General features: G+C 35.8%; 1 protein-coding gene across 1 annotated transcript in view; it reads left to right on the top strand.

Moving 5' to 3' along the window:
• Nucleotides 1-6,071, top strand: part of LOC126199650 (uncharacterized) — a 584,284-nt gene extending 578,213 nt beyond the window's left edge. Inside the window, exons 18-19 of the mRNA XM_049936577.1 lie at nt 919-1,038; nt 5,181-6,071. Coding sequence (XP_049792534.1) covers nt 919-1,038; nt 5,181-5,370 — 310 coding nt within the window. The 3' untranslated portion in view covers nt 5,371-6,071. The remainder of the gene's footprint in view (nt 1-918; nt 1,039-5,180) is intronic.
• Nucleotides 6,072-26,587: the final 20,516 nt, after the last annotated feature.

The raw sequence follows: 26,587 nt of genomic DNA, 5'->3' as shown, positions 1-26,587 counted from the left end.
AACTCTTCAGAAATGAGGAAATTGCCATGAAGCCATACTCAGCTTGTGCAACTCAGAATATCATCATACAATGCTCAGCAAACAAATTAACCCACTAGGAACACACACAGTGCTGCTACAGTGAAGGACTCCTTTTCAACTGGGCATTTTAATATGTTAATATTGACAACATAACAAAAAACAGCCAATTATCAAAGTTTGGATTCTGGGGCATGTGACAGTCATGCTCTTTTATCTGTTAAGAACTTGTAATTTTGCTGATACAGCATGAAAAAGTTTTACATGTATAAGGTGGTTTCCAGACATTCCATTTTATGACATGTGTGGAAGTGTATGTGGGTCACATGTCCCAGGATCCAAACTATATGATAATGGGATTTTTTCTGTTAAGTCATCAATAACAACATACTGAAACAACAAGCAGTATAAAATAGTTGCACTTTTACATTACAGACTCCTGGCCTAACACTCTCTCATTATTTTAAATGTATTACCTTAATTGCATGAATTATGTGAATGCAGCAGAAGCAGCTGTGTTATTACAAAGAGCTCAGATGTCAAGTCTTTAGTAAGCAAAGAAGGGAAAACTTAAAGGTGGAAGGAGTACATAACTATCAAGCCAACATTAGCAAAAGAGAAGAGGAAATAATGAACACAAAAGTAAAACATTGGCACTGGTTCAACCACCATGTATGGGAGATGAGAACTGATTATTTTATAGTTTTTTTTTTTTTGGCCTGGTATGTAAATAGCATGTTTTCTAGACCTGAGTTCAATAGTATACCTACTCTGCTCAAACTACATGGCTTATGGTATAAGTTTTAGTACTGCTGCAGATGCAATATATTTGCTGCAATTACTTAAGAATTTATTTGTTATAACTGATATTTAAGCCCTGATCTTGTTATTTTGTGACAGGTGGTACCATGGTGCCTTGTCCAGAGTGGAGGCTGAGAATGTCCTCAGAGTCCTCCGTGAGGGCTCATACTTGGTGCGCAACAGCGAGTCAGCCAGACACGACTATTCACTGTCACTGAAGTAAGTCTCCTATCAACTACCACTTATGGAAAAACACATGGCTTTTCTGTGGAGAAACAACATAATAAGTAACACACTCCCACCTAATCAGTGATCTCAATAAACAGTAATGTTCTGTTATCATTTTCAACGTTGTTACTCCAAATTTCTATCAGTACGAATATACTATGGATGTGCTTTTCATATCTTTGACCCTTATTCTGCTTTCCTCCTCCCCCCCCCCCCCTGCCTTCACACCTCTCCCCCCCCTCCTCCTCCACCAGTCACCTATCTGAAATGCTTACTTGAGATTTATCTTTCCTTATGGACATCAGCCATATGCATTCATTTTCCTCCTGAATGTTTTCTAGCATCGTTCACCAAATTGGGTCATGATCTTGTTCTTCACTTTTTTTTTAATCCAGCAAGGGTTTCCCTTGACCAGTCTGCTATCCATTCATGTGATTACATATCCCAACCATCATCCTTTAAATTTCATTACAGCTTCCCACTCAAGTATGTTTCTTGATCCACTTCTTTGTTCTCCTGTCTCTTCGGTTGGCCTAATTCCAATTGTGCATCTCTCCATTGCTCACTGAACAATCCTCAGTCATTTAACTGAAAATAGTTACATTGCATGTTGTAGTGCATGCCAAGGACACCATATTCATTATCTGACCGTATAGGGATAACCATTATTTCCACTTATGCAGTTTGTTGCAATATGAAGTAAAAGTATCATGTCAGCTTCATACTTGATCAGTTATATCCCTGTTTTTTATTCTGAAATTAATTTATATTCTTTCAGATTAAGCCTCAAGTTCTCAATACAGTCAAAACATAGATGTTATGTCTGTCTTGGTCTGTCTGTTTATGGAATTATATGTTTCTCCCTATATCACTTGGAAGTTATCTGCTAGTGTCATGGGAAAAGAATGAAGAAATAAATATTAATAGATGCATCTATGACACAAAGTAAAAAATCTACTTGTACAGATAAATATCATATACATTTTTCACTTACAAACATTCATGAATGGGCGTTAGACAGTGATAACTTCCAAAAACTGAAGTAGTACCAGTACTCCAGACTGTCTTCATGTACATAGACCATTTGCTATTGTGTGGATGCTTTAATATGGCAATTTTACGAAGGGTGTGGTTGAATTACTGTTGTGTAAGGTATTGATAGATGTTGGGCCCATATTATCTTCATCATGACATTCCCAACCTTAGCAAATAATTATGGTAGCCATTACCGAATATATTGTTACTTTTTGCTTTGTGTTGTTCATTGATCATTGTTTTCTTATTTTGAAATGAATCTACTCAAGGTCCATCACAGTGATCAAGTACAACTTCTTCAATCCCAAGAATGATTCACGGTCACTGTCAACCACACACCAGTGTTGCTTTCGTAGGAGCACAAATCTGAATGTAGGCTTCCAGTCCTGTGTGAGGCATGCAGGGCTTGTTCAGCAGCACTACTCCTCTCCTCACAGCAGCCTACGTCCTCATTTGTTTTCGCTTGTGACTGACTGTCACATGAACATGTCCACACTATAACAGTGTAGCTAACAAAAATAGCAACAACAGAACAACAAAGAGAATATTGAATTGCAGCATAACTATACTATGAAAAAAACTATGAAAGTATGGAAACTGAACTCAAAATAATTCCATAATTTTTCTAGCATTTAGAACAGTTTCTCAGGAAGAAAAGGAATCTGAGTCCTTAAACCGTAAGGAATTACAGATGATTAATGACCTTATCATATACACAGATGAACACCTCATTAATAGCTGGTTGGTCCGCCTTTTGAACACAATACAGCAGTGATCCTGCATGGCATACATTCAACATGTCCTAGGTAGGTTTTCCAGAGGTACGTGGCACCATATGCCACGCAGTGATCATAAAATTTCCATAAATCAGGAGCTGACGATTTGTGGGTGCAGAGTTGGCAACTGATAGCATTCCAGATATGTGCCATCGGGTTCAGATCAGGCACATTTGGCAGCTGACACATCAACATAAGTTCACTATCACATGCCACAAATGACTGTAGCATGATTCTTCCCTTGTGACATGGACAGTTATCTTCCTTGAAGGTGCTGCTGCCATTGAAGAAGATACCAAGCCTGAAGGAATGCAAGTGGTCCATTGTTCATTTAATCCACAGCTGTCACGGTGCCTTTGATTACTACCATAGGTTCCATGGAAACCCAAGTAAACATCCCCCCACGTTTTAACACTGCCCACACCAGTCTTTGTCCATGTTGTGGTGTATGTTTTGAGCAGCCATACATGTGGATTACATTATATCTGTATACAACTAAAAACTTGGTGTAACAAGAAATGTGATTCATTCAGCCAAATAAATAAATGAAAAATAAATAAATGACATGATTCCAATGATTCATGATCCAGCCTTCATGCTCCTGTGGCCACTGCTATCATAATTGATGATGTTGTTGGGGCAACATACTGGTCAACAGTGTGCACTGTACAGTGTGCTCTAAAATGCATATGCATGCACCAGTATTGCAAACTCTCATCAGATTATCAATAGATCATTACAAATCACGTTTTACAGAATGGGCAAGGTTCTGACCTTCACTTTCTGTGAATTGGCTTGGGTATCCAACACCTCATTGCCTACTCATGATTTTACCATCCTTCAGCTACTTTCTGTAGGTCCTCATGACAATATTACATGAAGAGTCAACCAACTTGACTATTTCTGAGATACTCGTTCCCAGGGATAGGGCCATAACAATCTGCCCATTGTAAAAGTGGCTTATGCCTGGGATTTCTCGTTTGTGGCCCATATCATTGCTAGAATAATTCTCCTGTCATCTCTACTCTACTTAGATGCTTTTTCTTATTGTGTCAAGTGCCCATATTGCTGCCAGATGACATTCAATCTCACTGTGGGCACTGGTCATGAAGTTTTGGCTTATCAGTTAATTTTCTTCAAGGGGTAACTGGTTTTTATTTAATTTCTCCCGTTCACTTATGTGATAGAACAACAGCTAATATGGAGATCTTTAGTGTGAGTTATCTAAAGCAAACTAAATAAACTAAATGATAGATAAAGTGTATTCTTGACTGCCCAAAAACAGTCAGAATTAAATCAATAGCTGTATTTCTTCCAAAAAGGGGAAAAGCAGTTAAGCAGTTAAGAGGTTTGGTTTGGTTTAGTTTATTAGTGCCCTTCAAGCGATACTAAAAATATAAAATTAATGCACAGGCAGTGTGTTACAAAAAGACACGATAAAATAATGCATTGGTGTTACACAACATCCATGAATAAATAAATAATTAGTTGACATACGTGCAGTGCACTTTGGAAAATACATTTAGCACATCATTTATAGCTGAAAGGATATGCAAACAAAATATAAAATTTCCAATGAGAACAGCATTATTGAAATGATAGTGAAGAAAAATAAGTGTTTGTTAGCAATTTAGTGATTCTAAATATACTTCCACATTATAAAAACATTTATTCAACAAGTACTTTTTTATTTCTGTCTTAAATTTTCCCTAAACTTAAATTTCCTTGATACATATTGGTAGGGCATTACACAGCTTTATTCCACAATGACTGAGATGTTTTTGAGTCTGTGTGTTTCTTGCTCTTTGTACATGCTGATTCTTAATGATGCATCTATTGTAGTTATGGAAATCTGAATTTATGTATAAACTACTGATGTGTGTTTTTGTAGACAATACTCTTTTGAATATGCACAAAGATGGCACTGTAAGTATCTTTAACTACATAGATAAGTGCCTGCAAAGTTTATGTGGAGAGCTGTATGTAATATTTGTAATGGGTCTTTCCTGTAATTTAAAAAGTCTCTCAAGCCCCAGAACATTATTCCATATGATACAGTAGAATGGAAATAAGCAAAATACACTAATCTTGCACATTCTGTGCTACAAACTCTAGAAATTATTCTCAGAAGAATTGAGTTTTTGGGGTAGGTATATGACATGGTCTCTCCAGCTCAAATTATGATCAATGCACATGTCCAAAAACTTTGTAGACAGTACTGTAGTTCTATTGATAAGAAATATTCCACTGATAATCTTGACACTGAGTGCCCATGAGCCCTTCCTCCAACACATACTCATTTTTAATTTTTTTTTATTCCAGGGGTGCCCGTGGATTTATGCACATGCGTATCCAGCAAAACAAAGAATCAGGCAAATTCATCCTCGGCCAGTTCAGCAAACCATTTGACAATATTCCTGAGATGATTCAGCACTACACAGTCAACCAATTACCAATCAGAGGAGCAGAGCATATGTGCTTACTGCATCCAGTGATAGAACAATTGCTCTAGCTACTCTCCAGTCCGCCGTGGATCATACTGCGGCAGGACTTGTGACTTCATCGGATGCTGCTATTGCTGTGTATGAAGAAAGTGGGTATCATTCAGAACACTGACTGTCTTACCTACTAACTCATAAACTGCAGGTGTAAATCAGTTACCTTGACCTGAGGGAAAAGTCATCTTTCAACTGCTGCTGTATGGTCATGTTGAATTAATTCTGTAGCCATTATTTCAAAAAGGCTGACAGAAATTCTGGAAGAAAATGGTCAGATTTTTTTTTTCTTTTTACCCAGATGAGATACCTTCAAGCAACAGACAAAAGAGAAAAGTCTGGATATGTCATTACATGAACAGTGCAGTGATTATAATTTTGACACTAATAATGTTTTATAACTTGTATAGCTTTTTAGTAGATTTAAACCCATCGTGCAATGCCTGTAAAATAGGAGTCCATGTAGATAGTTGTCATGTGGAACATTCCAAGCCAAAGAGTAGCTGTGAAGAATTTTATTATACATACAGATATCTATCGACACAGAACATAAAACAGTAGTTGCTGAACTATATTTCTTAGCTAGAATAGGATGTTTATATTTGTTGTTGCTGTGATCTCATTTTCTGTATGTATGAGGAGAAACAGTGTTTATTTTGAAGATGGGAAGATTATATTTCAATTGTAGTACTATTAAGGCAGTTACGAGAGCCATGTAACCGAGAAATATGGCAGATGCATCTTGATTCTTATGTTGAAGATACTAGAATAATCCTATTGGCAAATTCTGTCTTTCATATTATGTTAACAAATATTTTTTGTGTATCTGAAACTGGTAGTATTCTTGTCTGTTGTCAACATCAGCCATTGGATGTGTGACAAAAAACTGTGCTTACCCCATTCTGATGAGCCTTGTCTTATTTCCTGCTTCGCTCTATATATTTTTGTGTTATGAGAATGTCTTCTCTTAGTAAATTTCCTTACTTTTAGTATATTTAATATCTACATTTATTTGAAAATTCAAAAACTCTTACTTCCTTCTGTAACACAAAAAAATTTAATTTTCTCTTTCTTTTCCTTGCATCCTTTCAGTTTTCATGCTAGAAATTCTATAAAATAAATGAGTTACATGCTTTAATTCATTGAGAGCCCCATTTTATTACAGTGTATGCCCTTCAAAGTATGCTCAGTTCACAGCCATCCGTCCATCAGTCTGTCTTACCGTCCTTTTGTTAATGCAGACAACTGCAAGCTACCAGTGACAGCGAAGTAGTTTGTGACATTTCCAGTGGCCCTGTAATGTAATTGCGAACAGGTCACCTGCCACTTTTACTTCCTCCTACAATGTAATAATATATCTGTAAACTAGGCTACCTATTTAATGAAGTGGGCAAAAGTTTTTATTAAATTCATTCTACTTTTGTATACATACTTAGTACCAAAAGTCCATAATGTCAATGAGACTGAATGAAATTTAGAGCTTCCCCCTCCAAACTTTCACCTCCCAAATTGGGAGACATGTATGTAGAACTTTTTATAAAAAGTGTGAAAAATTCTGATTGTTTTTGTTGACTATTGAACAGCTTCACATTTGGCAGCAAAAGAATAATTGATTATAAAAATGTCAATAATTTAAATTACTCATATTACTGTATTATTTCAAAATCAAAGAATTACGCTGATACTGATTATTTTGTGTAGCATCTGTTGCATATGTCTGTGTCTAATACCTACTGTAAACTTTGTCAGTGCATAATGCATAGTTTTGTATACGTTTCACTTGCCAGCCAAAGTACAAACTGAACTATAACTGCAACCTGTGGTAACAAGCCCAATATGAGTAACTGCACAGACACGCAAACTGTAAAGATGAGTCTCATGTTGTAAATGTAGTTACTGTAGGACCAAAACTATAGGGCTTCCATTCAAAACAACTGCTTGTGTTAATAATTTGTGTATTTGATTAAGCTGTCAACATTGTTCAGTGCATCTCACAGAAAGATCTACATACTATACATGAAAAATTGTCGCAAAAAATCTGTGAAAATAAAAATGCTTGTTACCTATTCTTGTGGAAAAAGTTGCATTTCACACAGAGAATCAGAAAATCTAGAAGACAGATCTCTGTCAGCTGAATGAAAATCAGGCTTACTTTTACCATCACAATGAAACACAAAAAGAAAGTGTAGAGACATAAGTTAGCTATTAGGTAAGTTATTGTTAGTTTGTTAGAAGAGAACATCATTCTCAGAGTTACCTCAACTACAAGTTCTCCATACTGAAGAGGAGTCAGAAATAACTGAATGAAAGTGCAATATTAGATTCTTTGTTGATAGACATTTATATTTGTATTGAATGTTGTGTGAAGGAAAATAACTAATACAAAATGAATACAGTTTAGAATATTACACAAGTTACCATTCATAAGACTTAGTAATAACTAACTAATAAATGACTTGTTAGAAAGAACATTATGATTGAAAATGTCATGCCATGATTTAAATGAATAAAATGAGTCTGATAATGTTTGAGGAATCAAGACACCTTCTCTGGGTTGATGTCACATTTTCACAATGTAGTAGGATAATAGGCCACTGATGATATGATTGCCTAAAAGGAGTCACAAGAAGTAGTTCCTCCAGCATTTTAGCTTTTCATGCCACCTGTAGCACTCATTTCATATCTTAAAATATAATAAATAAAGTTTGTTAAACCCCATTGTTCTCTATAAATAACCTTTTTGGGTGAAAACATTCAGCACTCCATATTAAATTAATACAAATTTTGGACAATATGCATACAGAATATTCCTGTCTCAGAAAGAAGCTTTCTTTGTGCTGCATTTTTTGAAAACCTTGACAACTTAGTTATTTCTATTCCAGGTGCACTTCTCTAATTAAATTCTCAAAATGTGCAGCAAAATCAGAATGGAAGAGCAGTATAAAATTAAAGGCAACAATCATGCAGCAAATTATATATCAAATATAATTTTAAGATAATTCTTACAATTATTCAGCTGTATCAATATGACAAATGATGAGTACTGAATTGAATTGACTAGATAAATACACGAATAATAAGTTCTGACTGTGTTTTTGGCATAAAGTCTTCCTGTCTTTTTCTCTCCATGAATTTCTGTTGAGTGTGCACAGATGTGATTTTAAACAATTACTTGTGTAATGTAGCTTTTACATTATATATAATATATGTTATTTGCTGCAACATAGTGTCAAAATTGAATACTTCACACCCACGGCTGACATACAAATGATAATGTGAACACGTATGTGAGAGACAGAAATCTTCTAAAAAGAGTGTAAGCCATTTATGTGTGTTATTTTACTGGGAGGATACAGGAGGACCAAAGTTCTTTACATCATATTAATTGAGAAGAGACTGGCTGGGACAACAGCCTATATTTTTCCACCTTTGCATATTAATATTTTCTTTCAATTGAAACAGTAATCTGATGAACAGAAAGACAGCATCGTTATCTAACTTACTTCCAGCACCACATACTTTCCTCCATTTATTTAAGAAAAGAAAGATTAGAAGAAAGCCCCATTTATCATACATTGATACAATTTTGACTTAATTGCATATTCAGTGATATTATTAGATATTTCTCAGTTGGAATGTGAGAGACAAGTGAGTATTCCATCATATTCTATCAAATGCTGTGCATCATACAACATAGCTTCACCCCAGATGCATCAATTTTCTGTTGTTTTTCTGGTCCTTTACCCCTGTTTTCCTCTTGGCTGATTTTCACGTAAGCCAAAATTGTTAGAAATAGGACACTAACTTCTATTTGACAAGAATGCTTAACTAAAATGGTTTGATGATGTGATGATACTGTTATTCACCAGGATCAGTAATAAAATTAACAAATATTTAACACATGACAATTGGTATAGAATCTGAATAATGCTGCATGTGATTAGAAGTCTCACTCAATAACAAAAATTCAATTTATCATTGCAGACAGCAACACACTTAATCTCTTTACTTCATTCCATTGTAGTGCTGATTTCAGACAAATTTCATTACACTTTCCTAAATAAACTTTATAGTACCTCTACTTTATTTTGATGGCTTATAAATAACATGGTGTGTAAATTCTTACAAAGTGATAACAACCGTATACTCCATTTATTGAGAAATGGAACACAGAAAATTTACTTTGTATCTCCAAAGAAACAGTGACTCACACAAATGTTACTGCATTGTGGAAAAAGGCTAAGCTTATTGTGCATGTGAGCATAAGGCTGTCAAATTCAAGGGGGTTTTCTTTCATGCATAAATTTAATGTTTCAGATAAGAAAAATGTTAACTTACAAACATCTACCCTCAGCAACTGTAAGGAGACTGGCTTACTCAAACTAACTTTAGTAGCAATGATCAGATTCATTTGTGTGTCTGCTTTTCAGATCTACGCCAGAGAAAGACTAATCTTGGTGTACTAAACCAACTAGGATTTTAAATGGTGAATCTGTAGGTTTCTTGAACAGAGCTCTTTCTGTCTGTCATTGTTATTAGGAATCTGAAAATAGGATACCAATACTGTAATGAGTTGTCTCCAGAAATATTAGTGTGTGTCTGATAAGTAATTGCAGTCATTTTTCAATCATTAAAAAAATTGGCCTGCAGCATCTTTGAAACTATTATGCAACTTGATACAAACAAAAATGGAAACTAATGTCCAGTTTAAAACTGTGTGCTACATTTTGTGTGACTAATAAATTATTTTTCACAATATGATTCTCAACCACTTGAAATTCAAAACAATTCAAAATTAAATTATTTATCATTGTATTTTTATTATTTTATGTTCTCAAAATTACATTAGCACAATCAGGTAAATTTATGATGATGAGCTGAATAATACTACCTGCTGATACATTTTTAACATTAGATGTGCATAACTGGTGCTGTTTCATTGTGTCTAAGTATATTTTTTAAATACTACAATGATATTTATGTTCTTCCTGATCTTGAGTGCCAAATATTTCTACGAAATTTTTTGAAATAGTATGCTTTGAAGAAATTTAAATACATGTGACAGATATACTGCATATGTTGAACATGAATTACTGTTCTTCAGTTTTGAGGTTCATGTTTACATTATTTTATATATGTGAATCTTTACTACAGTAGTCAAATAGTAGCATTTAATACAAAGACCTAGTTTACACAATCAAAATAACAGTAAAAATTAGTATTGGATAATGTAATTCCTAGCTTCAGTATGGAATCTGTTTGATGTATAAAATTAATGACTGAAGAATTTTTGAAATGCTATGCTGTGAAATAACAGAATTTGGTTTGATTCAGAGAAAACGCTCATCATCGTGAATACTTATGTAGCTGCCCAACAATTGTCTGAATTTCATCACACAAATTGCCAGCTCCAAACTTGTGAGTCAGTATTTCACTGTAATTCCTGTTATGTTTAATAACTTAGCATGTTATATTAAGCAGAAACAAGTTATCAAGTTACCTGGATTACTTGTTCAATCTATGTCTGAGAAGATATTTTCATTATATTGGTGTTGATATGACTGGTGCTTCCATTTCTTTGTAACTGGCTGCACAATAGGAACTCTAAAGTGGCCAGATCAAATAAAAACAGTGGCTACAGGCATAGTTATGCACATCCATTACTGAAATATCCCATGTAATGTAAAAAGCATTGTTAAATAAAACAGGTATTCTGCACTGAAGTTAGGTAAGAATGGCACTGCAACTTAAGACTTGGAACTAATATCTTCTGTCATCACTGCTCATGTAAAAATGAAAGTGCAATAGATTAAATTTTATTTTGTTATGTAAGTGGTTGTGATAATTTTGACAGGAAGATGCCATTTATATCTTGTCAATATGTGCAATATTAGATTTAGACACAGTTGTGTTTGCTACATGTTTAGTTACTATATGTACGTATATTATAAAACTTTTACAGGGTTGTTTTCTTATTATTGGAAGATTACTGTATTGTTATGTTTAACTATCATTCAGTGCATTTTGTAATTCAGAAACTGTGTACCTTCTCGTCCTCATGGACAGAGCATTCTGTAAAAAAATGACAGAAGACAGAGAGACACAGGATGTATTTTAGCATATTCTTGTGATTTTTCATATACCTGAATATAAGAGATTAACAATAAACATCAACTGTGTTTTAGTTTCTTTCTCAATTTAAGAAAGCTAACATTCTTCTACTTTCCAACTGTGGCATATGCTGCTGGGTCATATTTAATAAATAGTGCAACAGTGACTGAAAGACACATAAAAACAGTATTTTTTCATGTTTATAATTTTCTACATGCATGGGAATCAAACCCAGTACCTTACCCTTTGTGAGCAATGCTCTTACCATGTCAGCTACCCAAGCATGACTTATGATCCACTCTCGCAGTTTCATTCCTATCAATATCCCTCTCCTATTTTTAAAAACTTCACTGAAGGTCTTATCCCCAGGAGTTATTGTCAAGCAAGCCGTGCTGAAGAGGTAAGATTTAAAACTGAAATAAATAATCAGATCATAAAACAAGTCCACTTTGTCAAGTGCTTACTTTAGCTATGACATCACATGTGCATCAAACAAATAGAGAAGAAACTGAATGCTTTCAATTATTTTTGCATACTACTAAGAAGAAAAATTCAAAAAGAAATCCTACTGAAGTTCTGTAAAGTAACTGTAGCACCTGATTTTCTCTGTGGGGCTGAGAACTGTATGGAATTTATGGATAGAAAAAGAAATTTATGGATAGATAAAGAAACAAATAGTGATAAATCACAAATAATTTGAGATTTAGAATCAAACAATGGAAATGCCAGGCAGTACAAATGGAGTGTATTCCTATTTTTCTGATGAAGGCTGTGGCCAAAAGCAGCTTAACTCTGTATCAAGTATCAGGCCAAGAAATTTGGTCAAGTATTCTTTTTTAATGTATTCATCACCCATCAAATTTTAGTTTTCATGAGTTTTTTGCCTCCCAAGATCAAATTCAATACAGACAGAATTATTTGTGTTTAATTTTAGTTTGTTTTCATTAAAATACTTCATAATTATGCCTGCTTCAGTAATGGATTCCACTTCTCTTAATTGTGTCTATCTGCAGTTTAATGTGTCATCTTTATGGTAAGTAACAGTCTGTCTTTTAGTACAGTACCTTACCTACTAGAGTTACTTATCATTGCCTGGAATTATTATCTACACAACTTTTTCTAAATTTAGTTGAGAGAACAACATTACATGTATGGACTATACATAAAAACAATTTGCTATTGTAATACATAGATTAAAGAATTTACAGTTTGTGACACAGCCTTCAGATCTCAGATTCAAATATTTACAGTTTGTGACACAGTCTAAGATCTGAGATTCATATATTTTTAGATAGATGGTCTTCCATCATATGAGTGTACTAAATCTAGAATCTCATCTATTGAATGCTCAGGATTGTTTAAGAGCCATAATTTTAATTTCTTTTTTAGCTTTGTAATGGGCAATTTGGAGATATTAGGATGGAAGTAATTCTGTAGTTTTACGTCTGCATAGTGAGGGCTTTTCTCATAAAGTGTTGTCCTATGAGAGATGTTGTGGGGTTTCTCTCAACCTCTAGTGTTGTGATCGTGTATTTCTTTATTAAGTGTTTTGTTACTGTTTACTGCCATAATGATTATCTTAAGTACATACAGATTATGAACAGTTAGTACGAGGGCATTTACAAAAGTAAAGATACAATGGCTCGCAGTCCTTAAATAGAACATTTATTTAGAAAATGTCAGTTGCATCTTATTAACTGGATTATTTGTATCTAAAAACAAAGAGGAACCTCTTTGCCTCTGTATATGTCTGCTTGTGTCTGTATATGTGTGGATGGATATGTGTGTGTGTGCGAGTGTATACCCGTCCTTTTTTCCCCCTAAGGTAAGTCTTTCCGCTCCCAGGATTGGAATGACTCCTTACCCTCTCCCTTAAAACCCAAATCCTTTCGTCTTTCCCTCTCCTTCCCTCTTTCCTGATGAGGCAACCGTTGGTTGCGAAAGCTAGAATTTTGTGTGTATGTTTGTGTTTGTTTGTGAGTCTATCGACGTGCCAGCGCTTTCGTTTGGTGAGTCACATCATCTTTGTTTTTAGATATATTTTTTCCCATGTGGAATGTTTCCCTCTATTATATTCATATCATTAATTTGAACCTAACTGGATTATTTGTTATTTTTCGACATAATCACCCCCATTATCCAAAATTTGTTAAGTTAGTGCACAAGCTTTTGTATCCCACAGTCATAGAAGGTTGCCACCTGTTGTCGGAACCACATTTCAACTTCATCTTTGATCTCTTCATTGTTGTGGAATGATTTTCCACCAAGATGTGGCTTCAGGTAACGGAAGACACAGAAGTCGTTGGGTGCAAGATCCGGGCTGTATGGCGGACGGTCCAATACGTCCCATATGAATTGTTTGAGTAGTGCTTTGGTTATGACCGCTGTGTGAGGCCGAGCGTTGTCATGAAGCAAGCGGACTCCACTTGTCGGCATTCCCCTGGGTTTGTTTTGAATTGCCCTTCGAAGACGTTTCAAAGTCTGGCAATATGCAGCAGCATTAATTGTCGTTCCAGGAGGCATAAATTCCAACAGAAGAATGCTTTGTCTGTCCCAAAAAACAGACGTTTTGCATTTCTTGGATTTTGATGAATTCGAATGGCACCATTGCATTGATTGTTGCTTGGATTCAGGTGTATGGTGATAAACCCATGTCTCGTCACCTGTCACAATGTGATCAAGGAACTCATCATCTGCTTCAGCATAGCGTGTGAGGAAGTAGAGTGCAAAGCCCATCCTTTTCTTTTTGTGTTCTTCCGTTAACAGTTTTGGAACCCAGCGCGCACACAATTTCCTGTACCCTAACTTGACAGTCACAACATCATAAAGAGTTGTCATTGACATGTCCGGTATGATCCGATGGAATTTGTTCAATGTGAGACGTCTATTCGCACAAATTGCTTCCTCCATTCTCCGAAGAAGGGCATCAGAAATCACAGATGGCCGACCTGTTCTTTGTTCGTCATGAACATCGGTCCTACCTTCAGAGAAATGATGACACCATTTCGTTACATTTTGTCGATTCATAATGTTCCCATAAACAAAAACAATTTCTTTGTGAATATCTGCTGGTCGCTGACCTTTTGATGAAGAAAACGTATGATGGAGTGTACTTCACATTTGGGGATTCTGAATCAGTGCAGCCATTTTAAACACGACCTACTCCAACCAGAAGCAACATTCAATTGCCGAATGACCGCGAGGAGGAAGCTAACGGTTCAAGGTTAGCACCAGTGTTGCCAACTTGCTCGCAAAAACTCTTCTGTTCCTCTGGCATACGGTGTATCTTTACTTTCCAAAATACCCTAGTATTTTAAATTCTTTAAACAAATATATGCAGGACTCCCTGGCACATTTTTTCCCATAATTCTAAGTGCCTTCTTTTGTAGGATAAGCACACTTTTCGTATTACCTTTACTACTGGATCCCCAAACCTCTATCCCATACATTAGATGGGATTCGAATAGTGCAAAATATATTTGCCTCAGAGTGGTAATGTTACAAAAATGTGTCAGTTTTCTTAGGGCATATATGGTCGCAGATAGCTTTTTGCATGCAGATGATCAGACCAGTTTAACTCTGAATTAAGTGTCAGGCCAAGAAATTTGATCGAGCACTCTTTTTTAATGTATTCATCACCCATTAAAATTTGGTTTTCATGAGTTTTTTGCCTCCCAAGATCAAACTCAATATAGACAGATTCATTTGTGTTTAATTTTAGTTTGTTTTTATTAAAATACTGCAGAATTATGCCTGCTGCAGTGCTGGATTCCACTTCGAGCTGCGAATAGCTTGGATTGTGGCATATTAACGTTATATCATCTGCATACAAGATAATCAATAACATAAATAATAAAGACAAGAAGTGGTCCTGGTTGTGCCTCGAATGCCATAGTTCCACAGTTTGTCCAGCAATATGTTCATATCAACACAGCCAAATGCTTTTTGTAAGTCTAGAAAAATGCCACATACATGTTCTGTATTATCTGTTACTTGAGTGACATCTTCAATTAAGTTGGATGCTGCTGTAATGGTGGATGTTCCCATTGACAAACCCCCACTGCTCCTTAGAAAACACATTTTTGCTTACCAGGAAGTTCCAGGTTCTTATGTACATAACTTTCTCAAAGATTTTGGATATTATTGGAAGAACGGATATGGGTTCAAAGTTTTCTACTAGGTTTCTGTTTCCTTTTTAAAAAATAGGCACAACTTTATCAATTTTCAACTCATCTGGAAATAGACCATCTTCCATATGAAAGATGATAATTGCTGATAAAGGTGATGCAATTTTATGTTTCTTAAGAGTGTCCAGACTAAGTCCATCATATCCTTCTGCTTGGGAATTCTTCAAGCTACTCACTATTTTAATTATTTCTTGTTTACTTGTTGGTGTCAAAAATATACTTCCTGACACTGGTGTTCCTCTGAATATGTATTTGTGATTTGTACGCCGATTGTTTATGCTGGAGCCAACAGAAGCAAAGTAATTGTTAAATAGATCTGCTACCTTATTCTGATCAGTTTCTATTGTGCCATTTATCAGCAAGTGATTTTCAGTTGTATGTTTCCCAGATTTAGCTATTTCTCTATTTACTAGTGACAATGATGTTTTGAAAATATTATTTGTGTTTTGAATGACACTTTCAAAATGTTTCTGTTTTTCAGAAATTAGGAGTGTCTATATAGTATTTCTGATACTGTTTTAATTCTTCTTTAAATTTTTTATTGCTCAAGTCATTTAACAAAGCATATTCATAGCATCTTAGTTTTTTTCTGGCCTCAATGACTGAACTTGATATCCAGTTTCAGGTTACAGCATGCGACTGAATTCTCTTTTTTATTAATGGGTACACTTGGTTGAGAATGTAGTATAGTTCACTTGAGAGTTTGCCATAACTACAAAGTGTTATTAGAATACTGTTCCAATCCACATTCCTTAGCATGTTATTCAAATGAGTTCTAATTTGGTCTGTATTCTTCCTAATATATCTGTAGCAACTGTGTGTAGGAACCTTTTTCATGTTCACATCTAGTTCTGCTGTGTGGTGGTCTGACAAAGCACTTATAATAACAGAAGATGTCAGATCATAAACATGAATACCAGTGATTATGTTATCTATTGCAGACTGGAATGCTTCAGTCTCCCTGGTTGCAGTGTTTACTGGGTATCTTTCAATATATTCAAGCAGAGTATACTTAAATAGTCTAGTGTGTAACTTCTCTGCTAATACATTTATGTTGAAATCTCCTATAATTACTAACTTATTCAGGTGTGATATTAAAGCATTCTCTATCATATCACAAAACTTTGTAAAGAGAACTTCGAAGTTTCCACCTGATGGTCTATATAAACATATAACACAAATTTCATCATTTGGTATCTTTATACATGCCGTACATAATTCAATTGTCCCTTATAATGAATATTTACTTACATTTACAGAATTAAAATCACACCCCCTCCTCTGATAGAAGATCTGCAAAACTTATTGGCTAGTACCATGTTTAGAGGTTACAAAAGTTCTAATTTGGCATCATATAACCAGTGTTTACTAATAGCAAGCACATCAGGCATAGTTTCATTTATAAACACATCTAATTGTTCATATTTATTGCTCAAACCCTGTACATTCTGGTGGATTATTTTAAAGTTGTAAATACCGTGTTGTAGATTTCTCTGCTTTTTCAACTTAAATAAGATCATATCTCTGTTTCTCTTGTGGGCTTCATCCTCTTTCTGGTTTCCACTAAAAGCTCATTTAGATGGGATGGAGGCACTGGCTTCTGTCTGCTGTCTGAAGTTTTTTTAGTTGACAATACTGGTTCTGCCAATATTGGAGTTGATTCTGCTGCTGTTGTGGACAGTTCTGCTGTTGCTATTGATGGTTCTGTTGCTCTTGGTGTTCATTTTTCTGCTGGTATTAGGGCTGGCTCTGCAGTTGATGGAGCTGTTATTGCATTTGTTGTTGTTACTCTAACTGTTCTTGATGTTTGTACTACTGTCAGTAGCAAATATCACCATTTCCTTGAATGTCACAGACAACTTGTTTGTAAGTTAAAAATAGTATTGCACCAAGCACCAAAGTTTGTGGGATATAATGTTTAAAGTTCCACATTCTGAATGTAGTCTTATTCCTGTAGTATCACTTGTTACTACAGCCCTTTTTCTATTGTTAATATAAGGTGATTCTGAAAGGGTCTTACAATTTTACTTACATCCAGAATTTTATCAAGAAGACTTCTACAGGTATGCAGGTATCATCTTACAGAAAAATACTACAAGTTTCATCCCATAAATTCACTGTTAACAAATATACATCGATTTGTTGCCTGTATGTATGACAGTCATTGGTGGGTTGCATATGTCTTACAAACATGTGAAGAAACAGATGAAGTAAAGGTCAACTTCTTGCATCCACATGGACCATCTCCATCATTTGTGTTTCCTGCCAAACCAGACACTTGTGTCATCAGAAAATGAGACATTATCACAAGAGTGGATCCAGTGACACCAATTGCAAGGATGTACAATCTCCCTGCATCAGATCTGGCGAACATTAACAATTTAGTTGGAGAATTGTGAGGGGAGATCTAATAACTTTTCATTGCCTTTTCATTACAACTGTAATGTAAATAATTCATAATACCATTATAATAATGTAAACCATATTTTTGTACAATATTACCTTCATTTTGGTAGTGTACTGATACTGACAAAATATTTTTTTGTGCATGATGCCTTTGGAGTGTCATCTTGATATTTAACATATTTGTATTAACATACTGGAGCAATTAAATATTTTTTTCAAAAAATTGAAGATGGGATGTTTCGAGATATTGGAGGTCAAAGGTCAAGTTCAATTACCTTTAGCATGAAAATTCTCAGAAACCTGCCATGTGGCATATCAATGTAAAGATCTATTCATTAGCTTTCCAATGGTACCATTTTCATTGCTGTAACTGAATTAAAACCAGAATTATAGTCATTTATGTTGTGATATACACATGTAAATTTAGCACAAATTCCAAACTTTCCAGACCTGTAAATTTCTTCACAGTTGTAATACACACCTGCAAATTGGTATTTTTTCCACCTCTTATCTGGGTCTTTGAATGCACCAAATTTGAAAGAAATCAGAGAGGGTCAGGTTGAAAGGTGCATTGAGTTGACATGGAATGAATGACCCGCAGTTTTATGCCCCTCATGTTGCCTGGATTGGTATCATCCGCCGAGCCAATTTCACACTGCAACAAAATGCCACACCCCACCTAAAAAAGCTGTCCCACCTTCTCCTAAAATATCTGAACAGTGGTGTTTCCCTTCTTGTCTCTCTGCAGCTCCCTAAATTCTTGTCAGACCCTATGCTCCTTCTGCACCCATCTTCCTACCTGCCCTGCACACCCTCCTATCACCACCTATAACAGCCCTGTAACGTCATATATCAGCTGTTATGTAAACACTGTTCAGCCTTCTACATCAGCATGACTACCACCAAATTATTAATTGGGATGAATGGGCATAGGCAGAGGGTGTATACTGGCAACTCGCAATATCCTGTTGCAGAACATTCTCTACAACATGACAATTGTGACCTCAGCACCTGTTACACCAAATGCGCTATCTGGATTGTTCCCCCAGACATCTGTTTCTCAGAACTCTGCAGATAGGAACTAGCATTACAACATGTCCTTGGTTCTCGCCACCCATCTGGCCTTAATTTACATTAATTTCTTCCATCTCAGCATTTCTTCGTTGTAACTACTCTTTGCTTCACTCCATTTTCATTTTCTACATATTTCATTGTCTTATGCATCTATTTTTCACCGCCCCCCCCCCCCCCCCTCCCACCTCTGTTACGTACAATGCATTTAGCTCTTTGCTCTTAGTAACTCATGCATGATGTTTAAGCAGTAATCTCTGTCAGCATATTACCCTGTCTCTCCTCATCCCATATGGTAAGTCTCTCTGACCTGTAGTTCTGAGTGACTTTCCCAAAATCTACCTCTTTTCCTAGACCTCTCCAGACCTTTTCCTTCACCCCTATTCCTTCCCCTTCAGCCCTTCTGCCTGAAGAAAGAGCCACTGGCTCTGAAAGCTTGCCAGTTACAACCGTCTTTTATGTATGTATTCTGCCGCTGCTTGGTGAGTAGATTTTTTATCTATCTAATTAAATTTTTTAAAAATAGAATTTGATGCAATGTCATGATATTAAGACTTATCACTGTTTACTTACTTTATTGATAGCATCCAATAGCACTTGAACAGATGAGTACAGTGATATAATGCTTATTAATATTGAGGTTTAGAGGCTTCACAAAAGAATTGAAGAAATATTTCAAAATTAAAAGGCAAGCTTACCAGAATTTGCTATTGTGTTATAAACACACTCATGTGAGGCAATGTCATGATATTAAGACTTTTCACTGTTTACTTATCTGCACTGCAGAACTAGCAGGAACTGTATCATCTTTCAGCAGGTTATTTCTGCTTCAACATTCCTTGCATGCAGACATGTATACCACAAGGAGAAATTAGACAAGCTACTTTTATATGGCAAATGACATATTGCCAAGGAATATGGGATCAGCCAGAGGACTGCTACTTACATTTTTCATTGACATAAATTCCACCCTTATCTGTCACATCTTCAGGCACTCTGAGGATACGATTTCGAAAGCCATATAGAATTTTGTCAGTTTGCTCTGCATCACTTGGGAGATGACACATGTTTTTCCAATGTTTGCACTTTACCAATGAAGCAACATTTATGAACCGCATTAGTGTAAATTTACACAACAGGCGCAACTGGGCACCTGAAAATCCAAACTGGCTTTGTCGAGTACAACAACAATGGCCATGAAGAGTAAATCTACATTGTGACATCATAGAAAAAGCCATTTGTAGGCCCTCATTTTATCTCAGGGATGTTAAATGGAAATATGTACGCACACCTTCTTTCAAACTTTCTATCTGTTCTTCTAGTAGAAGTACCACAGGATAACCAACAGTGGATGTGGTTCCAACATGGCAGCTGCCCAGCTCACTCTCCCATGTTGCAGGGCAAATACTGAATGAAAAGTTTCATGTCTGTGAATATGACAGAATGCTGCAGTACAATGCCTGGTCAGGTCTCTTGATTTGTCTTCCCTTGATTTCTTTCTCTGAGGAGCACTGGAAGATGCAGTCTATCATGACGCCCCAACTATGCAAGACCGTATGTGCCATCGAAATGACACAGCATGCAGCGCCATATCACCCATGGTACATTCATCTGGCCATCTTGCTCTTGAAAAATGGCCACAATTGTGCCTTGCAGTCAATGGTAAACAATTTGAGGACATACTTAAGTAAAGTGTAAAACTATGTTTTACTAAGAAAAGTGTTTATTTTGTGGATGGCATGTCTTCAGTCATTTTGAATAAACTGTTTAGTTTACTTAATGTGTGTTCTGTCTAATTTTGAGAAGCATTTATGGACATTGTCAAACAGCAGGAGGATACCTTACGAACCATTCAGCATCTCCAGGCAAAGGCAGGCCAGGTATAATATTTTTTCAGATGTAAGAAAGTTGACAGAGTAGTTTCCTTCTTTCCTTAAATAGGGCTGTTTATCATTATGAACTATGAATAACTGACATTCCTGTTTCAGTTGTGACAAGTAAGCAGCAATGATGAAGGTTTGATAGGAAAACTTCCTACCAAAACTGTAGTTGTCTCCACAAAAACCGGGAATTGTACACACATTTGAAATAGTTTTCCTAAGCCCCATCTGATGTGCCAGAAGCTAGCATATGCCATGAGTTTCAATCTCACCATTAAAAAGCATCATATCACTGTAATCCTATTTTCAAGTCTACATCTTCATCTATACTCTGCAAACCACCATGAGGTGCATGGCAGAGGATATGTGTCATTTCAAAAGTGCTCGTTGGTACAGTCATAGGATACTACAATTTTTCGTTTTGTGAAGTGTACAGTTTTTACATTTCTGAACATTTAAAGCAAGCTGCCAATCTCTGAGCCACTTTGAAATCTTATCAAGATCTGACTGAATATTTACGCAGCTTCTTTCAGACAGTACTTCATTAAGATAACTGCATCATCTGCAGAAAGCCTGATTTTACTACTAATATTATCTGTAAGGTCACTGATATACAACATGAATAGAAAGGGCCCCAACAAACTTCCCTGGAGCACAAACAAATTACTTCTACATCTGACAAAGACTCTCCACTCAAATTAACAAACTGTATCCTCCCTACCAAAAACGCCCTCAATCTGGTCACAAATTTCATTTGATACCCCATATTATCACACTTTTGACCACAAACATAGGTATGGTACCGAGTCAAATGCTTTTCAGAACTCAAGAAATACAACAGCTATCCGACTGCCTCCATCCAAAGCTTTCAGTACGTCATGTGAAAAAAGTGCAAGTTTAGTTTCACATGATTTATATTTTGTAAATCCATTCTGATTGGCATTGAGGAGATCAGTATTTACATAGGTCCTTTTGAAATTTGTGAAATGCCACATCCCAATGCATACAGACTCATCCATCCTAGATCCAGGAAAGTGTCTGGACTGGGAAACATAGTGCAGCTTAGACCATGTGTATCATAAACTTGCACTTCAGTAGCACATCACTCATATACAGATTGATACATTTGATTTTTTGTTGTTGTTTTGCATACATTTGAAAGCGGTGAATTTTGTCTTTTGAAAACCTGTGAGTGATACATTTGAAAAGTACTTTTCAGTACTGAGACCAATGGGATTGAGAATTTGAGAATGTAGATTGATGAAGAAATTTTTTTACATTTGTACATCAGCTTATGATATTTGACAAAGACATCAGGAATTTTGACTCTGAAGATGTTTTTCATGCTCAATCCAGGGATGACAGCAGCAGATAGGGGAGATTGAGTTGATTGTGTGATGTTTCTAATTGGCGACTTTGCATGATACTATCACTCTGGTGGATGTCTTGTAAATCTTTAGGACTTTTGGATAGTTTGTTCAGTGAACGACCAGCCTTTTCAATATTTGTGCTACACATTCTTGAATGTGACAAAGACTCTCCACTCAAATTAACATGCTGTATCCTCCCTACCAAAAACGCCCTCAATCCAGTCACAAATTTCACTTGATACCCCATATTATCACACTTTTGACCACAAACATAGGTATGGTACTGAGTCAAATGCTTTTCAGAACTCAAGAAATACAACAGCTGTCCAACTGCCTCCATCCAAAGCTTTTTTTTTTGGTTCATTTGAATATATATTCTTTAGAATTTTGTTTGTTGTGATATGGCAACAAATTGCACACCCTTATCAACAAGCTGGGGGGGGGGGGGGGGGGGGGGGGGCGCGTAATTTTAACTTAAGGATTTATGATGTGTTCAGGTTAGATGATTTTAACTTTGCTTAGTACATATGAGAGATGATATGATTCAGAGCAGATGATTTTCTTAGAGGAACAAGTTCAACACTATTGAGACTGGAAATAAAAATTAGCACTTTTACTTAGGCTGTGCAGTTTCAATGACATAACTTGGATAATACTATTGCATTAAAAAACACTTAGTTTAAGTTATTTTGGTGATTTTTGTCTTACTATTTTATATGAATTTCACTTACATTTTACAGGTAAGCTTATTTGATGATATTTTAAGATTGGATAATTTCTGGGTAACAAACTTCAGAATTCATTACTGATTGTTGCTGTGTCATACAGTTAACACACCTATTGCATCTACATACAACTTATTCTTCATAAAACCTCAAGATGACGCTGTGCATCCTGAGACACTGAAAGAAGATAAAACCTTACTTGGTACTGTGCAATTAGTGCAAACATGTCGTCATGTTAATGATTTTAACACATGATGGGAACAATGTTGTGGTTATTGATTCTAAATACACACTCATACTAACTACATTGATTATAGTAAACCCACATTTACACTGTCCATACTGTTTACATGAAATGTTTGTCAAGATGAATTGAGCAAGCTATGTAGATTTGGGGCATTGAGATTATCTTGACCTAGCTATTCGATACCATACCTGGATTTGACTTTTCTGTAATTACTGACGGGGACCTGTCAATGAAAACTATCCTATGATGATTTTTCTTATTTGTATTTTGTGCCATTTTCATTTATCTTATTTTCTGTATTTTGTATATGTACTTGGATTTGGCTTAAAAGTAGTCTTTACTGATTTCATGCCAGAACTAAAGACATTATGCAAATATAAAGAAACATTCATTATACTGTGATAGGCAGTACCTGATAAATAGAGAACATGTAATGTTTAAGATGAAAGGACACTGATTTAAATGATTGTGTGTGCAATATATTCAGATAGAATGGAACCTTACAAAACTAGTTTCAGGAATTGAAAAGTCAGTGATATACCTGAGACTAGTTAATATAAAGGATCAATTTTTGGAGCAGACACCTCTCTTCAAGAGACTTTGTCTCTGACAAAATTGAGTTCATGTAAAAGGAAAACATCTGTAAATAATTTATAATGTAGTTCATACTTATTATTTTCTGTTACATTAATTCTAGTAAATTTTCACTGTTTAACTTGTTTGATAAAATGTTTTATTGCCTCACACCAATGTGTGGAAAAGTTTATGGCATTGTCTTATGCCAATTTCCGTATAGAATTGTAGAACGAACTTTTTCATGCCACTTTACTAGTTTTATGTAACTTTTGCATTTAGGTTTCTTTTGTTCAGGTGCTTAACACTAGAGATGGGCAAAACTGTTCTTTTCAGAGATTGGATCAGAACTGTTCACTCCCTGAAATGAATTAGCTCTTTTTCATGACTCACCACTCATTTACAATAGAAAATAAATGGAAGGCACATTGCCCTTTAAACTTGGTTTATTCCAGTACTATACCTGTATTTTGATCTTATTTGATCCTATTTTGAAGTAACACAGATAATGAGTAAGAATTTTGTATTGTTTATTGAAATTTCCACGATATGACAAAGTTTTTGATTATTGATTTATTTTGCACTATCGTGGTTTTTTGGGTGATCGGAAAATGTTGTAACCTGAGATTTACATTAACAATATATTTGGCTATAATGTATTAAAATTTCATTAACCTCATACAAATACATCGCAAGCCATATATTTTTAAAGTGAACGTTTCCTTCCGAAGACGCCTAAAATCGCAAAATCCGTACCAGAATAAGAAAAAAAAATAAATTTGACTGTAAAACGAAAGTGCTGCATATAGCCTTACGCAGAATAAAACAAGGAAAATATTGGTGTATCACATTTTGCGATACATTTATCGGTTCCCTCGTAATTAAAGCGTAAATTCGAGTGTCCATAATAAAAATCCTATGGTAATAGGAGTCATCAGGAACCTAATCTAATCAGTTTAAACAAATAAAAATAAAATAAAAACGATTGATGTATACATAACATAATAATGTAATATACATAGCGGTATTACTACGAAGAACAATATCCAGTGGGGACGAACTCCGATGCAGAGGCGCTGAGTCGAGCAGGTCGAGCCGCGAGCTGTATTACTGCATGAGCTGAGACCACAGAGACCAGAGTGACACCTGAGTCGCTTTGCTCAACGCTCTGGCTAGAGTCGAGACGATGGGGTGAGCGTTGAGCGGGCGAGTTCCGAGGGTGGGGGGAGCGGTGAACTCACCCGCTCCGAGACAAATCGTCCGTTCCCTTGCGAGCAGGTTTTTGCAAGTAGTTCCTTTGTTATCCGCTAGGTGGCTCTCTGTCCTGTTGCTCGCATCAACTGCCCAGAGGGCAGGATGTGCGACTGAAACGATCGCCGAGAGAGTACGATGTGAAGTTAAGCTGCGCCAGACACTGCACACGGCAGACGACGCACAGAGACGGCACGGCATACGTGAAACACAAAATCCAATGGGGCACTGCACAATGCAGGCAGCCAAGGTAGAAGCAGGGCAGAGGCCGGCGCTGGCTGTGTTGTGTGGCGTGCACTGTGCTCTGACCAGCAGAGGCGCTGCTGATATGCTCCGTCTCTCTCTCTCTCTCTCTCTCTCTCTCTCTCTGCCATGGGAAACGTTTGGAGCTACCGTTCTTTTTTTCTGAATCACTGATTGTTCACTCCTTTGAAAGATTCAACTCTATGAATTAGTTCAAGAGCGGATCCCCCATCTCTACTTAACACCATTTAATACAGTTTTTGTAATTTATGTTGATAATTGTGCTTCACACGACATGATTTTCATCTACTTTATTTATTAATTTCATTGGTGCTTCACACCATTTAAAACTTCTATGTATGATTTTGTGCTTATACAATTGTTTTTCTACATTAATAGGTGCTTAACACCATTTTAAAATTGTTTTTGTGATTTATGTTTGACAATGTGCGGCACACGATTCAATCTGACTTTTGAAAGTTTTTTATGTAGGGTTTAAAACTCATAAAAAGATCATTTCACTGACTCTCATTCATCTACCACTGGTACTGGAAGTTTGTTTACTTTTCCAAATTTCACATTCAATCCACCTACTGGTTGTGAGTTTTCTACTAACTGACGTTAGTAAAAGCTCTTCATGGGGGTATTGAAATGGAACCACTTTCCCATTTCTATCCTTCCCATTACTAAGTGCAGATCTTTGTGTCTACTTTGTGATACACAAATAACTTTTATATAAAATGCAGATCTTAATTACGCATTTTTTGGTGAGACATTATTGGTATTAAATTTATTATTATTGGTATTAAATTTAATTGTTAATTCCTTAATCTTCCATTTACAAAGATGTTTTGTTTTGTCAATTGTTTGTTCTTTGGAGGAGATGGGTTTTGGAGGGAAGTTGGAATGTCAATTGAATGCACATGGCTGGTGGTGATGGAACAATTGGGCAGTGGAAATGTTTTGTGTTTTTTGTGAATAAACAACGATAAATCAAAAAATCTGCAGATTATTATTGCAACACACACATATAGGAAGACCAGCTGCAGTAAGACCTAGGATTCTCTTTCCTAGTGGAGCACCCTACATCCAAAGGACTTTACATTCAGTATGGCTTTTACCAAAAACAGAGAACTGACTCTACAAATACAAGTCTTTTAGTTTTTCCAG

Source organism: Schistocerca nitens, chromosome 8 (genome assembly GCF_023898315.1).
Source record: "Schistocerca nitens isolate TAMUIC-IGC-003100 chromosome 8, iqSchNite1.1, whole genome shotgun sequence".
Classification (NCBI taxonomy): domain Eukaryota; kingdom Metazoa; phylum Arthropoda; class Insecta; order Orthoptera; family Acrididae; genus Schistocerca; species Schistocerca nitens.
This window is presented reverse-complemented; position numbering and strand designations above follow the sequence as displayed.